Here is a 16023-nt window from a genome sequence, read left to right on the forward strand (position 1 = left end):
AGACATGCTGTTTGGGACAGAATGGAGGCCCCTCTGAAGACGTGACTTTTACTGCCTTGAATCAACCCAGTTAAGACCTTTTATTTGGGAACGCATACACTTTCATTTTGATTCCAAAATCTCTGGCAGGAGAACAAAAGACAAATCTGTGCTTTCACAGAGAGAACCTCCTTTCAAGCCACTAAATGATAGTAATAAGATGAAATGATACACTTAAAAGTATAAAAGTGTAAATCCTCAAGGCTTACTATGTCAAAGGGGCTGGCTGGAATGAGAAATTCAGTTTATTCATTTTCCTCCTTTCTGTTCAAACACAAGCTCCTTAACCGACTAATCATATATCATTAATCATAATCAAGGTACAAAAACCCGTAATATTCTGTATCCTTTAGGTGTCTACCCTGTTAAATTCTTTTTTTTTTTTTAAAGATTTTATTTATTTATTTGACAGAGACAGAGAAAGCGAGAGCAGGAACACAAGCAGGGGGAGTGGGAGAGGGAGAAGCAGGCTTCCCCTCGAGGAGGGAGCCCGATGTGGGACTCGATCCCAGGACCCTGGGATCATGACCTGAGCCGAAGGCAGACGCTTAACGACTGAGCCACCCAGGCACCCTACCCTGTTAAATTCTTTAATGGCACTGCCGAGGATTTCTACAGCAACTTTAGTTTACAACTTGGCAGTGTTTTACAGTAAAAGCGTACATGCTAGCAAGGAAATGAAATAGTCTGGTTAAAAAATCTATGCATCTTGATATATTTCTAAGGATAGATCCCAAAATGGTTCTCTCTCATAGAAAAAGTCGTCAAGACCCAGTAAAATAAAGACTGGATCTATTGACCAATGAGGAGTCTTTGTTTTGGAAAATCCTCCTTCACAAAGAAGCAGTAAGCATTTTGAAATAAAACTGGAGGCCACATAATGTATATGATTGTCGAGTCAGGATTTTGCACACCTGAAACATAATACTGTAAGTCAACTATACTTCAATTAAAAAAAAAGAGGGGCGCCTGAGTGGCTCAGTCGTTAAGCGTCTGCCTTCGGTTCAGGTCATGATCCCGGAGTCCTGGGATCGAGCCCCGCATCGGGCTCCCTGCTCGGCGGGGAGTCTGCTTCTCCCTCTCCCACTCCCCCTGCTTGTGTTCCCTCTCTCACTGTGTATCCCTCTGTCAAATAAATAAAATCTTTAAAAATAAATAAATAAAAAGAGAAAAGAAAAAGAAACTGCAGGCTAATGTAAAATAAAAGAATGGAGCTGGCCACCATCAAACTCCCACCATCTGCCAACCAACAAGGTCGTTTTTCGTTACACATCAGAAGAGACAGCCACAGCGTAACTGTGACAGGCACCGTGCTGAAGGCAAACTCACAGGATTTGAATCCCACCTCAGCCGCTTTTAGTAAGCTCCTCATTTGTAAAGCAGGACAATGACAGTACCTACCTCATTGGGCTTTGCAAGGATTAAGCGAAGAATGAAGTATTTAGGACGGGGCCTGACACATTGTCAGCGTTTAATAAATGTTAGCTATTAAAAATCCATGAAGTTTCTGTCCCAGTGGTTTCCACATAGTCTGGCCAACAGCAGTGCTACACAGAGCGTAGCTTATAATGGCATTCAAGATTTCCCAACGACAAGCACAGGGGGAGTGGGACCAAACTCACTCTTGGCCAGAAGCTAGGAAAGCCTGTTTGGCCCTCAAAGCTAGCAGCCCGTTGGGCCCATCCCCCCCGACCCGTCCTGGCCCAACAGCCACAGACGGTGCACAACTTCAAGGGAATCGCTGCTTGATGGATTCTGGCAGTAGCTCTAATGTGAGACCTTTAGAACATGAGTTGTCAGGAAACAAACTGAGGGTTGCTGGAGTGGGGGGTGGGGTGGGAGGGATGGGGTGACTGGGTGATGGACATTGGGGAGGGTATGTGCTCTGGTGAGCACTGTGAATTGTGCAAGACTGTTGAATCTCAGATCCGTACCTCTGAAACAAATAATGCAATATATGTTAAGAAAGAAAAAAAGAAGAAGAAGAATGTAGCAGCAGGGGAAGAATGAAGGGGGGGAAATCGGAGGGGGAGACAAACCATGAGAGACGATGGACTCTGAAAAACAAACTGAGGGTTCTAGAGGGGAGGGGGTGGGAGGATGGGTTAGCCTGGTGATGGGTATTGAGGAGGGCACGTTCTGCATGGAGCACTGGGTGTTATGCACAAACAATGAATCATGGAACACTATATCTAAAACTAATAATGTAATGTATGGGGATTAACATTAACAATAAAAAAATAAAAAAAAATAGAACATGAGTTGTTTTTCTCACAAGGAAAATGAGGACAATTCCAAACTTCGTCTCAGAACTAAGGTATGGATTACGTAGTTAACAGTTCCCTAAAAGCTCTGAACAATCTTTCTGGGGGTAAGTACTATTTTAATGACTCTGTGATTATTTTGACAGAAAATATGCCAGTAGTCTCCTCCGTACAACTGAAACACTGGTAATTATATGGCCGGGGTTAGGGTTTGAGGCAGCTTCGGCTTCTACCACTCTTATTTTCTAGGACTCGTTTCAATAGGTTATTTCCTTTTTCCGGTGGCTATTTCTGCAAGCCAACCTCACAAATTGAGGCAAAAGTGACCTCATGTCATAGTTTACAATTTGGCCAACTTTCTGTGGCTCAAGAAAGAAGAAAACAAAAAAAGCGGCAGCTTATATAAGGCCTCACGCAAGAAATGAAAAACGAGATTGCTTCCTTTGTTAAACAATTGATAATGAAATCTATAAAGCATTTGATTGTTCATGCTCCAGAATTCCAGAAGATAACATACACAACGGTAATAGCAATGATACCAAAAATAATAATAGTGGTAATTAGATAAGGTGGGAAAAGTGTCACAGTGGGAACCAGTCCACCCAGGATTACTACAGAATCTTCCGTAAAGGGTTAGGTTTTCATTTACTGTTCAAATGTAACAGTCTGCTGCTAAGCAATGCTTACCTGTTCCGAGGCAGGGTCCGGGGCTTCTGGTCTATTCCTCCAGTACCCACATACTTGTTCTGACCACCCTGGAAGCCGTAATTCCTGCTCTCCCCAACAAAGAGAGATTCGGACACCTCTTGGCTGGAGCCTTCATCACTTGGGAAGCTTCCATCGCTGTGAAAACGAGTATAACCATTACCCTCCCCTCTCCAGGAGATTTAAATTGACCCTCAGATAAAGGCAAGCGATAGCTGGGGACCCCTGGGTGGCTCAGTCGGTTGGGCGTCTGCCTTCGGCTCGGGTCATGATCCTAGGGTCCTGGGATCGAGTCCTGCATCGGGCTCCCTGCTCAGTGGGGACCATGCTTCTCCCTCTCCCTCTGCTGTTCCCCCTGCTTGCGCTCTGACAAATAAATAAATAAAATCTTAAAAAAAAAAAAAAAAAAAAGGCAAGCTACAGCTGGAAAAGCTGAAAGTTTTCAAAACAGCCAGGAGCTTCTTCAAATACATATTATCAAGTCATCAGAAAGTCCTTCTAAACTGTGAACATACCTCATAGAAATCAATACGTGGTTTGCGGAGTAAACAAACGAAACTGCATTCAGCAGCAACAATGGATTAGTCTCAAGCAACAGCACTGCAACCGGGAGAATGAACTTGCCCAGAAAGTAACAGTTTCGAGGGCAAGCACGTTTACGACAACAGCCCAAATAACGGTTCTCCGGAGACAAAGATGTCACATGACAAGTTCAGGTCTAAAAGATCACTGCGAAGTTAGACCAGCTTCTAGGAAAGAAGTTACTTAATATGTTCCCAACTGTTATTCTTCCTCTCAAGTGTTTTCTTCTTTTTTTTTTTAAGATTTTATTTATTTATTTATGAGAGAGAGAGAGAGAGCACAAGCAGGGGGAGTGGGAGAGGGAGAAGCAGGGTCCCCACTGAGCAGGGAGCCCGACGCAGGGCTCGATCCCAGGACGCCGGGATCATGACCTGAGCCGAAGGCAGACGCTCAACCGACTGAGCCACCCAGGCGTCCCTCAAGTGTTTTCGTCTAAGCAAAAAATTTGACGGACCTGCCTTTCTATGTAATTCCAGCTATATTAACCTCCAACTTTGGTACGAATTCAATTAAGAAAAATGTATTTTTGGCCCTCTAGTGGTATCAGGAAGTGGGTGCTGTTTTGTTTTTTTTTTTTAATGCTAATATAATGATATAACATTCCTATGTCTGATCAAACAAAAACAAAAAACCCAGGCTATTATACCTTACAGCTTTAAAATAATCAAGGAAGTATTTTTAAAGTGACTACAAACCTGGCAAAGGTCAGTCCTATTCCATTATCTGCAAATCTAGAAGAGAAAAGAGAATAAAGAACACTTGATTTACCACCTCATGTGACAAGAGATCATTTCTCTCAGGATTCAAGTTTTAGGAAATGCAGAAGGTTCCAATAATGTTTACTCTCCAAGACCACAGAAAGCCGTTTCACTTCCCAGTAGCTAAAAGCACAGACTCCACAGTGAAGGCACCCGGTTCAAACCGTGGCTTTGCCGATTACTGGTTGCGTGACCCTGCGTGACCCTGCGTGACCCTGCGTGACCTTGAGCAAGTGACTCGAGCTGACTCTCCCTCAGTCTGCTCACCTAGAAGTTGAAGCAATAACATAACCCTCCTCATCGGATACTCAGGGGCATTAAACATCCTAATTAATCGCACCCCTTTAGGACAGCGCCTGGCACAGAGTCAGCAGGCTGCAGTGTGGGCTGTCATTGTTACTTTTATAATTATTTTGGAAAACAATCAGATCATGGTATCCTCTTTAAAATCTTCAACACTAATACCCAAGCTACTTCTACAGACTTAATACAAAATTAATTTTTTGCACGATGGAAGTCAGAGGTGACGGTAAAATGCCAGGAGCTAACATCAGTGCTAGCCAGAAAAAACATGTTTTTCTAGACTCTTGAACACCAACTCTTAGCTCAACGTACATGAAGACTTCTCCTAAAATTATACAAATGGGAAAAAGTGAGATGCTTACTGATTCAAGTCATGTTAAGACATAAGTCAACAGACTTATTAAGGTGGAATTCACAACTTTTGTTTTGAATGGCAGTGGAAGAGTATCAGAAAAACTTCTGAGTTTCCAAAAGGAAAGGAAAAAAACCCAGGTAGTTTCAAAATCTTTATTTAGCTCTCTGACATAGACCATGTTTGTTCTATCAAGTTAAATCCCCAGTTTCTGCTCAATCTCATCAAAAAACTCTCATGTCGGGCGCCTGGGTGGCTCAGTTGGTTAAGCGACTGCCTTCGGCTCAGGTCATGATCCTGGAGTCCCGGGATCGAGTCCCGCATCGGGCTCCCTGCTCGGCAGGGAGTCTGCTTCTCCCTCTGACCCTCCTCCCTCTCATGCTCTCTGTCTCTCATTCTCTCTCTCTCAAATAAATAAATAAAATCTTTAAAAAAAAAAAAAAAAAAAAAAAAAACTCTCATGTCACCAGACAAGTTCAGTTCCAATAAAAGCAGCAGAATTCCAAACATTTGCAGTCCGTGAGCGCGAGCATACTTCCTCAGAGCTCACCCTGTCTATTAGTAATAATAATATGATTCCAGGGGCGTCTGGCTGGCTCAGGCAGAAGAGCAGGCAACTCTTGATCTCAGGGTTGTGAGTTCGAGCCCCACGTTGAGTACAGAGATTATTAAAAACAAATAAACTTAAAAATAATAATAATACTAGGGGCGCCTGGGTGGCTCAGTCGTTAAGCGTCTGCCTTCGGCTCAGATCATGATCCCAGGGTCCTGGGATTGAGCCCTGCATCGGGTTCCCTGCTCCGCGGGAAGCCTGCCTCTCCCTCTCCTACTCCCCCTGCTTGTGTTCCCTCTCTCACTGTCTCTCTCTCTGTCAAATAAATAAATAAAATCTTTAAAACAAACAAAAATAATAATAATAATAATAATAATAATAATAGAATTCCAGAAACTATCACTGTACTTTTAGTATACTGGGGTTTTTTTTTTAATAGCTTTAAAAAATAAATACATCAAAAATAAATAAATAAATTCATACATACATCGGTGTTATCAGATAATGACTTTGCAGAGAATACCTACGCTGAATTCTGAACGACAATGTCTCCCCCTCTGACCCAAGCTCCGTTGTCATTATTTTTAAAAGAAATGAGCCTGTCAATTAAAGCAGCAACACGTGGCTTTTCAGGGTCTGCATCCTGATGAGGCCTAAACCTTGGGGTTTAAAAAAAAAAAAAAAAACTTTTTAAAAAGGCACTGGAAACCAACTATTTACAATTTTAAGCTTAAGTGTCAAAAGGCAGGATTTATATTTGACCAAAACAAACAAACAAAATCTTAAGGCACAACTTACAAATTCATTATTTGTATTTCAGATATTGAAAAAAAAATTTACGTTTACTTACGTAAGATTCCAGAGAACTAGTTTCATAAATTCTTAGTTATTTTTTTAAATCAACTTATATTATAGAATGGGATACTGCAGAACATTCTAAACATGAAAACCATTTCAAAACAAACAAACAAACAAAAAAACCCTCAGACCAGGAAATCTGGTATGTTTTCACAAATTCTTAAGCTACATGACACTAATATATAAACATACTGAGGGACGCCTGGGTGGCTCAGTTGGTTAAGCAACTGCCTTCGGCTCTGGTCATGATCCTGGAGTCCTGGGATCGAGTCCCGCATCAGGCTCCCTGCTCGGCGGGGAGTCTGCTTCTCCCTCTGACCCTCCTCCCTCTCATGCTGTCTCTCATTCTCTCTCTCAAATAAATAAATAAAATCTTTAAAAAAAGAATTTCTTTAAAACATACTGAATAAATTCATCAGATATGTCAACATACATATATGTGAACTAGAATATTATTTGAGTTGTGTGCTGGTGAAATGTTTTAGATACAGAGATAAAACTGTTCAAGATCTTAAACATCCCTAAATTTAAGACAGATTGTATTTAATTAACTTATTCATTACAGAGACTGAATTTTACCTTCTTTATTCTCTTCTTTCTAGAACACTTACAAGGACCTTAATAAAAAGGTCAAAAAATTGGTGTCAAAAACTGTCCCCTACAACAAATTGAATAAATAATTCCATAAGGTCACCTATTTTTTTAAAAAAAAGATCATTTCTATCTTAATCTTAAAAAGCTTGGGGAGGGGGGGAGAGAAACAACTAGATAGCTTTTAAAAACCAATTCAGCAGTTTGAGATTTTTTCTTTTTTTTTTTTTTTTTTAAGATTTTGTTTATTTATTTGTCAGAGAGAGAAAGCACACAAGCAGGGGGAGTGGCAGGCAGAGAGAGAAGCAAACTCTCCGCTGAGCAAGGAGCCCGATGCAGGACTCGATCCTGGGACCCTGGGATCACGACCTGAGCCGAAGGCAGATGCCCAACCACCTGCGCCATCCAGGCGTCCCAACAGTTTGAGATTTTCAAACATGCAGTCACCAAATACCATTCGCTCAAATGTCACTACCTTGGTTGCTGGCCCACGGTAGGTACTGTGATGGGAGAAGAAACCAGAGAACAGCAAGTGCAAAGATCCTTAGGCACGGCTGAGCTTGGCACATTCGGAGAACAAGCAAGTTGGCTAGAGAGTAAAGAGCATCAGGCAGGGGTGCCTGGGTGGCTCAGTGGGGTTAAGCATCTGCCTTCTGCTCAGGTCATGATCCCGGGGTCCTGGGATCGAGCCCCGCATCTGACTCCCTGCTCAGGGTGGAGGCTGCTTCTCCCCCTCCCACTCCCCCCTGCTTGTGCTCTCTCTCTCTCAAATAAATAAATAAAATCTTTAAAAAAGAAGAAGATAAAGAAAAAGCATGGGGCAGAGGATAGAGAGCTGAGCATGTGCCAGGCAAGGATGTGATTCTTTATTTTAAATGCAGTGGGAAAAGCGGAGCATAGAATAATAGCTGTGAGGGCCTGGGGGGAGCAGGATACAGGGAGGTGATGGCCGAACGGTACAAAATTTTACTTATGCAAGATAAACAAATTCTATTTTTTTTTTTTTTTTAGAGAGAGCACGTGCGCATGCACCAAGGCTGGGAGGGGCAGAGGGAGAGGGAGAAAGAGAATCTCAAACAGTCTCCATGCTCAGCAAGAGCCCCACACAGGGCTCAATCTCATGACACTGAGATCATGACCTGAGCCGAAATCAAGTCAGACGCTTAACTGAGTGAGCCACCCAGGCACCCCTGTGCAAAATAAATACATTCTAAGGATCTACCATACAGCCTGGTGCCCATAGCTAATAATCCTCTATTGTGCACTTAACATTTGCTCGGAGTGTAGATCTTAGGGTAAATGCTCTTACCACAGATGCATGAAAAATATTCTTAAATTTTTAAAATGATAAAGGATATGAGAGAAAACTTTGGGAGGTGATGGCTAGGTCTATGACCTTGACGGTGGTGATGGTTTCATGGTTGTATACCTATCCCCAAACTCCCCGAATTGTATACATTAAATATGCACAGTTACATAGTAATCATACCTCAAAAAAGCAGGTGGATAAATAGAAAGACAGACAGATAGATGTGATGGACTGTCTTCAGAAACAGGGAAGCAAGGAAGTGATACAACTAGATATCATTTTTTTTTTTTTTTTTAAACTGGTCACTAGCTGCTACTTGGTGAAAGGATTGTAGACAATGGACCACAGGAGACCAATCTGGCAAGTGTTATATCCGCCCTTCGACTGTGTATATGACCCCTTACACTAAATAGCTCTGACCTAAGGGGTGAAAAGTCTGACTCTAGGCCATCACCCACTCTCTGGCATTGTGCTTGCTGGAAAACAGATGCGCAGTCATTACATAATATCAAGCAAACGGAAGAGTTCTGGAAAGAAAACTAGACAATGTTCTAAAAGCAGGCAAAAAAAAGTATCATAAGGCAACACTGTGCTGCCATCTTGTCTTTTCTGAAATTCCTTTTTTTTTTAAGATTTTATTTATTTATTTGACAGAGAGAGACACAGCGAGAGAGGGAACACAAGCAGGGGGAGTGGGAGAGGGAGAAGCAGGTTTCCTGCTAAGCAGGGAGCCCAGTGCAGGGCTCGATCCCAGGACCCTGGGATCATGACCTGAGCCGAAGGCAGATGCTTAATGACTGAGCCACCCAGATGCCCCTTTTCTGAAATTCCTATCCATATAAATCAACTGTTGACCACTTGCTTGGATACTCTTTATTTTCAACCTCTTTCCTACTTGATGTGTAGATGATAGCTATCTTTCCCAATTTTTCATCATCCTCATTCATGAGCTTTCAGCATGCTTTCCAACCTCCCTTAATTGTCCACGGCTTTAAATACTAGTTGGTTTTCATGCTCTTTCATTCCTTTGGATGAAATGTCCCAATCTCAAACCAAGAGTTTTCTTGGGTTACAATTTCCCATATTTGGATGCCTGTCATTTCAGATCTTGAAGACACAAGGAAAGGCTCATCTGATTAACTGTTGAGTCAACTTCTCCTTTGTTGAACAGACTAAAAATCTTCTGGATCCCATGAGCCTGATGTTTAATTCATGGGCTGGCTTTTTACTCATTGTGTTAGAGTTTTATCATTTTTACTCATGTCTGGACTGCATGAATGCATGTGGGCATAGTCTACACATTAGTTTATACAAAATTAAATGTATACACCAGCTGCCAAATGTTTTGTTACTCATCTTCTATAATCAGTTCTTCTCAATAACAACTTCCAAATGGAGTCTAATTCCCAATATGTGTGCATTTATAAACTGGCAAGAGAAATAATAGAGAGCAGGGAAAAAACTACCATCATCATAATATCATATACACATACCCGGTAAAGAACTCAGGCCATTATGGATAAATTGTTTTATTGTCAAGTCTAATTCAGAATTCTAATGAATTCTGAAATATATATATTCTCATCCATCCACTCATACACTCACACATCACTTTTAGGGCAGGGAAGAGAGTCAACTGTGTTGTGTTTAAGGATCTTTCTGTTAATGCTAAGTAAAGTACACACTATTAGTTCTACCAGTTAAAATAAACTCTTAAAAAAGCAGGAGTGTCCTGCCAGCAAAGATTTCTTTGTTTTGCCAGTTACTATTCTCTTCTTGGTTCATCATTGGTTGTCATCTCTACGCTCCTTTTTCATTTTTAAGTTCATCTCCTCTTTCCCTATTTCATATCTTACTTGGCTATTACGTGTCTGGTAACTTGTGTTTTATTTAAATCATGTCCATAGTTTCTTGGCTTCTCAAATGCCATCTGATCATTGCCTGAAGATATTTCAGGCTCAACTTGACCTTTAAGGAATCCTGATGAGTAATTTTACTAACTGTACTTTGCCCAGTTTTCTCCTGACCTCATGCTTTATTACTGTGTTGGAAGAACCCTGCCTTGCACTTAAATGCACTCACCAACCCACAGTGTGGCTCTTATCTTATTCCCTCATGAACAACAGGGCCTGGTATCTTTTTCTTAAATGTCTATCAACAGAGCCTATTAAATCTAGCACCCTTTCAAAACCGGATGTCGGTCAGTCAACTTAAAGTATCAGGAAAATAACACGTATGCAGTTTCTGCTGAATAGGACTTTAAGTTGCTATCTCTTTTCCAGAAACTCTTATTTCCACTGGGGACACGTTATTTATTTTGGCTCTTATTTAGCATGGAAGAGAACTTTGTTGAAATGTTCTCCCTATTCCAACCACATTTTGCGGTTATAAAAGAGAGTAACATAGAGCCCAGCAATGATGGGACTCTGAGCCTACAGACAACTGAACCAAACTAGCTTGCTCATCAAGTTCAAGACCTTTCCCTGTGAAATACATGCAGTGCAATGCTCCATTTTGACCATTAACAATAAATTCTACATGCCTTGGTTTTCAGGAATGACACTAAAACATCTTAGCTCGTTTTTTCAAGGAATCATGCTCTACTTTAGGCCAAATGTAGACCCTGTTTTTCACATCTCTCTCTCCTTTTTCTTTCTCATTCTGCGTCTCTCTCTAAGATCAATTTACAACTGTGAAAAAAATGGAGAAAGTACTGACTTCTCTGGCATCTCAGTAAGATTTTAAAATAAACACACCAGCCACAGGACTTAGAACAGCAGAAAAAAATATTTTCCCAATGCCCTCCTGCAAACTTTGAGAACTTCAGTTTAAATGTGTTAGCAGAGGGGCACGTGGGTGGCTCAGTTGGTTGAGCGTCTGCCTTTGGCTCAGGTCACGATCCTGTAGTCCCAGGATCGAGCCCCGGATCCGGCCCCCTGCTCAGTGGGGAGCCTGCCTCTCTGCCCCCCACCCCGCTCATGCTCTCCTGTGCTCTCTCTCTGAAATAAATAAAATCTTTTAAAAAATAAATTGAATAATTAATTAAATAAAAATAATAAATGTGTTAGTGGAGAAGAGAGCACAATGGCTTAACTCAGGAAGTTTTGCTTTGGCAAGATATGGCTGGAGCGTGAGGTCCGACAATGAGCCCTACCTTGCACTGTTATCCAAACAGAGGTACTCCCTTGGGTCTGCCGCACTAGCGTTGGTTGTTTTGACACCTTTGTCAATAAACAAGCCAGCCTGGAAAATATAATAATGGACCGAAATGAATATGAATCCTAAAGAATCAATCTACACATATATAAGGATTCATGAAAATTAGTTGTAGCTTCTCACATCCACCAAAAAGAGGCGAAAGGAACAAACAGCAAAGGTTTTATGAAAACAATTATTTTTCTGGATATTTTACTTAATATAATTTTACTTAGTCATTCAACAAATATTTATTTAGTGCCTACCTTATGGGAGGCACCAAGCATTATACATTAACAAGAAAGCCATTGTCTTTGCTGTTGCTGACATATAAACTAGCAGGAAGAGGTGCAATTAAATAAACAATTATAATCCAGTATGATAAGCATATGATGAAGGAAGTAGACGATGCTTTAGCAACACAGAAGAGAGGCACCAAATGAGATCTTTCTCATAGGTGGGAGACACAGGGTGCAGAGGAGGTCCCCGCAAAGCAGTGACCTCCTAAAGCTGAACCAGAAAGGATGGGGAGGACACAGCCACAAAAAAGAATGGGTTGGGATAAAGAGCGGGGACTGCATGGGAAGCAGCTGAAGAGCCCAGAGGAAAGTACTCAGGGATATCGTTTGTACAAAAAGCCTGGAGGTGAGGGAGAGCATGGCACATCTGAGAAGAAAGTCTCAGATGGACTCACAGGAAATGTATGGAGGGAGGAATGGCAAGGAAGAAGGCTAAAGAGAAGCAAATGGTGGACAGTGTAGAGTCGATACATTAGAATCAATTCAACGGGACTTTTAACAAAGGCAATGTAATTAACTGTATGTTAAGAAGGAATGCTCTAGCCAACAGGATGGATAATGGATTAGAAGGGGACAAAAATTGGGTAACTGGGTGATGGATATTTAGGAGGGCACTCGATGGAATGAGCACTGGGTGTTCTATGCAACTGATGAATCACTAAGTTCTACCTCTGAAATGAATAATACACTCTATGTTACTTAAATTGAATTTAAATAAATAAATAAATAAAAATTTAGGAAAAAAGAAAAAAGAAAGGGACAAAAAGAGAGATAAGAGATAAGGTAAGACATGACCTCGATAATCCAGAAGAAAAATTAAGGTGACCTAGACCTGTGCCAGCCTAGTTAACGGGGGAAAATGGATAGAGCGAGACTTCTTCACGAGGTACAATATGCTTTAGGAATTAACAAAATGTCTGAGGGAAAGGGAGTGATAAAGATTCATATGTTTCTAAGTTTGGGCAATGGGGAAACCAGTGGTTTCATTCAGTGAAACAGAGCTAGGGGAATGGGTCTGAGGATAAAAATAAGCATTTTTAGTTTTGGACACATGTTACTTATATGTCCCTGAGACATCCAGATGGTACTCGGTTGGTGCTCAGACAGACGTGACTGACCTGGACTAGATACAGATTTGGGGGCATGAGCAACCACAGCAGAAGGGTCAGTGTTGCTGTACTGACGACTGATCCAAAGATGACAGGTTACTCTCAGAGGACTCCCAGGGGTCAGTTTCCCTTAGCTATAAAGTATCATTCTGGACAGTCAGCCCAAAATTAAACAAGTTAAAACCTAATCATCTACTCATAATTTAGGCCTCATATTCTTATAATTAATAGATTATTACATGTCCTCATGGCATATGACATTAAAAAATTAATTAGAATGAGATGTTTTTTATATCACATAATTAGAAAATTTTGAGGATTTCCACTTCGAAATGGTACTCTCAACAATGATTAGCTTTAATCAGCTACTCAGCTCACAAAAAACATAATTCTGACTAAGGTTTTTTGCTCTCTCAAGTCTTCAAGTGATTCCACTCATCAAATTACAGCACACTTAGGTTTCTAAAGGATCCTCTCAGTATCGGAAATGGGAAGTATTAATTGAACTTTGATGTGGATCACATCAGGGTAAAGAATCTGGGCACTGTATCATATAAATGAAAATATCAAAGTGCCTTGTGAGTACAAAATGAGGCAAATATAAGTTATCACTCGAGGGTGGGGATGAATGCTAAATATCGTGGAAACTGGACTTCCTAAGTGGCCTTCCGTTTACTTATCTGCATCATTTTAAGTTAGGTCAAATACCGTAAATAATATTTTACTACATAATCAGGATTAAATGCCCAAGAGGAAGTTCTACTGACATTGTGAACTGAGAGAAGAGAGAAAGCGTGCTTCTTATCTAATGTGTACATCCTCAAAACATGGTATTAACCATTGAAAAGAAGGTGAGAGGGAGGGAGGGAAGGAATGAGGGAGGGGACGAGGACACAGGGATCAAGTGCATCATTATAATTATTCAGATTGTATGCACATGCGTTTTGTTGGTGGACATGCCTGTGCATGTATAAATGGGATACTGTACATAATCCTGAATGTGGAAGGGTTATGGGTCTGTTATTTTAATCACAAATTACTTTTTCTGATGACAAGTTTTACCGAAAACTGACATTTCTCACTTGTATTTCTCAGCCTTCCATCCTTCACCCTGGAAATCACATGAACTGATTTTGTTAAAACCTAGGAACCTACCTTAAAACTTGAATGGACCCTGTTGTTATAAAATATACCCAATGGAGTGAGTTCTGGTTTTGCTAAGAGTTGCAATCCACTGGATTCTCCCGTAGGTTCCTTGTGGAATAAATACCATATTCCAGCATCCTGTCATTAAAAGGGCAAGATCATTAAAAGCCTTACTTTATAAAGCCACTCTAGGAAACATGCTCAATGAACTAAGTGCTTCATAAGCAAACTGAATCTTTTCAACACTAATTTTTCATTGTTTCGGGCTCAGAATTGACTATGAAAGTTGTGCACTCATTTAGCCCCCTCAAAGTCATTATAATCATGCTTTAAAAAAACAAATTTAATTCTACTTGCAGTACTGGATAGAAATAATTGGCTGATACCAAAACTCATTTTCAAAATATACTTCTCCCGTCATTATCTACGTTCAAAAGTTATGCAGAATTAGAACGAAACAAGCCTTCCTTCCTTCCGTGTGCCTCGGACAGCACGGCCTTTTAGCAATAGGAGTGTTTTTCTGTTTACCTCCAAACCTGATCAATAGATGAGTCATACTCATTAAACAACTATCCGCCAACACGCAGAGCTCACTGACTTCTTTCAAACAACTCCAATGCCCTTCCTGTCCCAAGGCAAGTTTTTGCCAAAGAAAAAAAACCACCACACGCATGAATCAGGATGCTGTCTCAGTCTGGATCCTGTCTGTTCACTTTCAGTATTACTGACCTAACAGCACTAACAGAGCAGTTTTCACAATTTTTGACCCTCAAAATGAGATACAAAAATCAAAATTAGTGGTCTTACTCCCCACGACAAGTGGTTTTGGTTCTTTTTTTTACTGTATGGTTTAATTAAAAACCAGCCCCATGCGAAGAACAAGTTCAAGCAATAGAACTTTGATTGAATAGGTTGTTCATACTTTAACATACAGTCCAAAACGTATGCTATAGATTCACTTTTGGCAAACATTTGTTTAGTGACCACTCTGTGCCATGTGTGGAGTACGGCTATTCTCAAAGAATTCATAGTCTGATGGGAAATAGAGAACTAAAATATATGTATTAGGTATTACACTCATTGTAACAAAGTTTTTTAGAAGCATAGAGAGATGAACTGAGGGAAGCATATACACCTACCCACCAAAATGAATGCAATATTTAACATTTTTCCATGATACAGGTTTAGAGATGGGTCTTAATAAAACAAACTACCCTGAAAAAACGTCTTTGCCTCCTCTAGTCTTTGGGGCACAAAACGGAGCACAGTAGAAGACCTGCAGGCTCCATACCACGGCCCTAAAAGCTGAGGGTAGAGAAAACCCTCCCAGGACGCAATGGAGTCTGGGGAGGGGGTGGGGGGGGGCATCAAGGGGGTAGCAACTGTTTCCTGTTAAACACTGTGGTGTCAAAACAGGTAAAGGGAGCTTTGTAAAAGGCAGTGGAAACGTACAAGAAGAAAGAGTTTGGTTTATTTTGGGAGGAAAATCCTTGCCAAAACATGAGTTTTACTGGAACAGTTTTTCTAGAAAGAAAAGAAAGAACTCACAGAATGACAAGGAAGAAGAACGAATATAAGATGGAAAACGAGAGACCCGCTTTCTTCTCATCCCACATGAGCCCCAGGAAGGGTTTCTGGCAACCTCACCTTACATTTTTTCATGAACCATTTGCAATTTGCTTTCATCTTCAACCCAGGACTTCTGAAACAAGCTGAAAGGAACCTCTGCTCTGGGTGTTCATTTGAAATGTAACACAGATCAGAAGATGATCCCAGGGTAAGGCTGTGTATCAAACCCGTGGCCATCTTGGCTCCAAAACTCATCTTCTAATTAGAAACTCTCAGCACAAACTTCATAGAGACTCAACAAACATTTGACAAAAAATTAATGGATGGAAAGCTGAAATGATTACATGTCCAAGTCTCTGCCCTGTGAAGTAAGAATTTTATGTTTTGGGCG

General features: G+C 40.8%; 1 protein-coding gene across 6 annotated transcripts in view; it reads right to left on the reverse strand.

The window, feature by feature from the left end:
• CEMIP2 (cell migration inducing hyaluronidase 2) overlaps positions 1 to 16023 on the reverse strand; it is a 79549-nt gene that overhangs the window by 25029 nt on the left and 38497 nt on the right. For all 6 annotated transcript variants that reach the window (XM_036079967.2, XM_036079951.2, XM_078062154.1 and 3 more), the window contains 5 exons: positions 14073 to 14201; positions 11469 to 11557; positions 6084 to 6215; positions 4286 to 4321; positions 2991 to 3146 (listed from right to left, as the gene is read on the reverse strand). In XM_036079967.2, coding sequence (XP_035935860.1) covers positions 2991 to 3146; positions 4286 to 4321; positions 6084 to 6215; positions 11469 to 11557; positions 14073 to 14201 — 542 coding nt within the window. The remainder of the gene's footprint in view (positions 1 to 2990; positions 3147 to 4285; positions 4322 to 6083; positions 6216 to 11468; positions 11558 to 14072; positions 14202 to 16023) is intronic.

The sequence above is a fragment of the Halichoerus grypus genome, chromosome 14, assembly GCF_964656455.1.
Source record: "Halichoerus grypus chromosome 14, mHalGry1.hap1.1, whole genome shotgun sequence".
NCBI classification, from domain to species: domain Eukaryota; kingdom Metazoa; phylum Chordata; class Mammalia; order Carnivora; family Phocidae; genus Halichoerus; species Halichoerus grypus.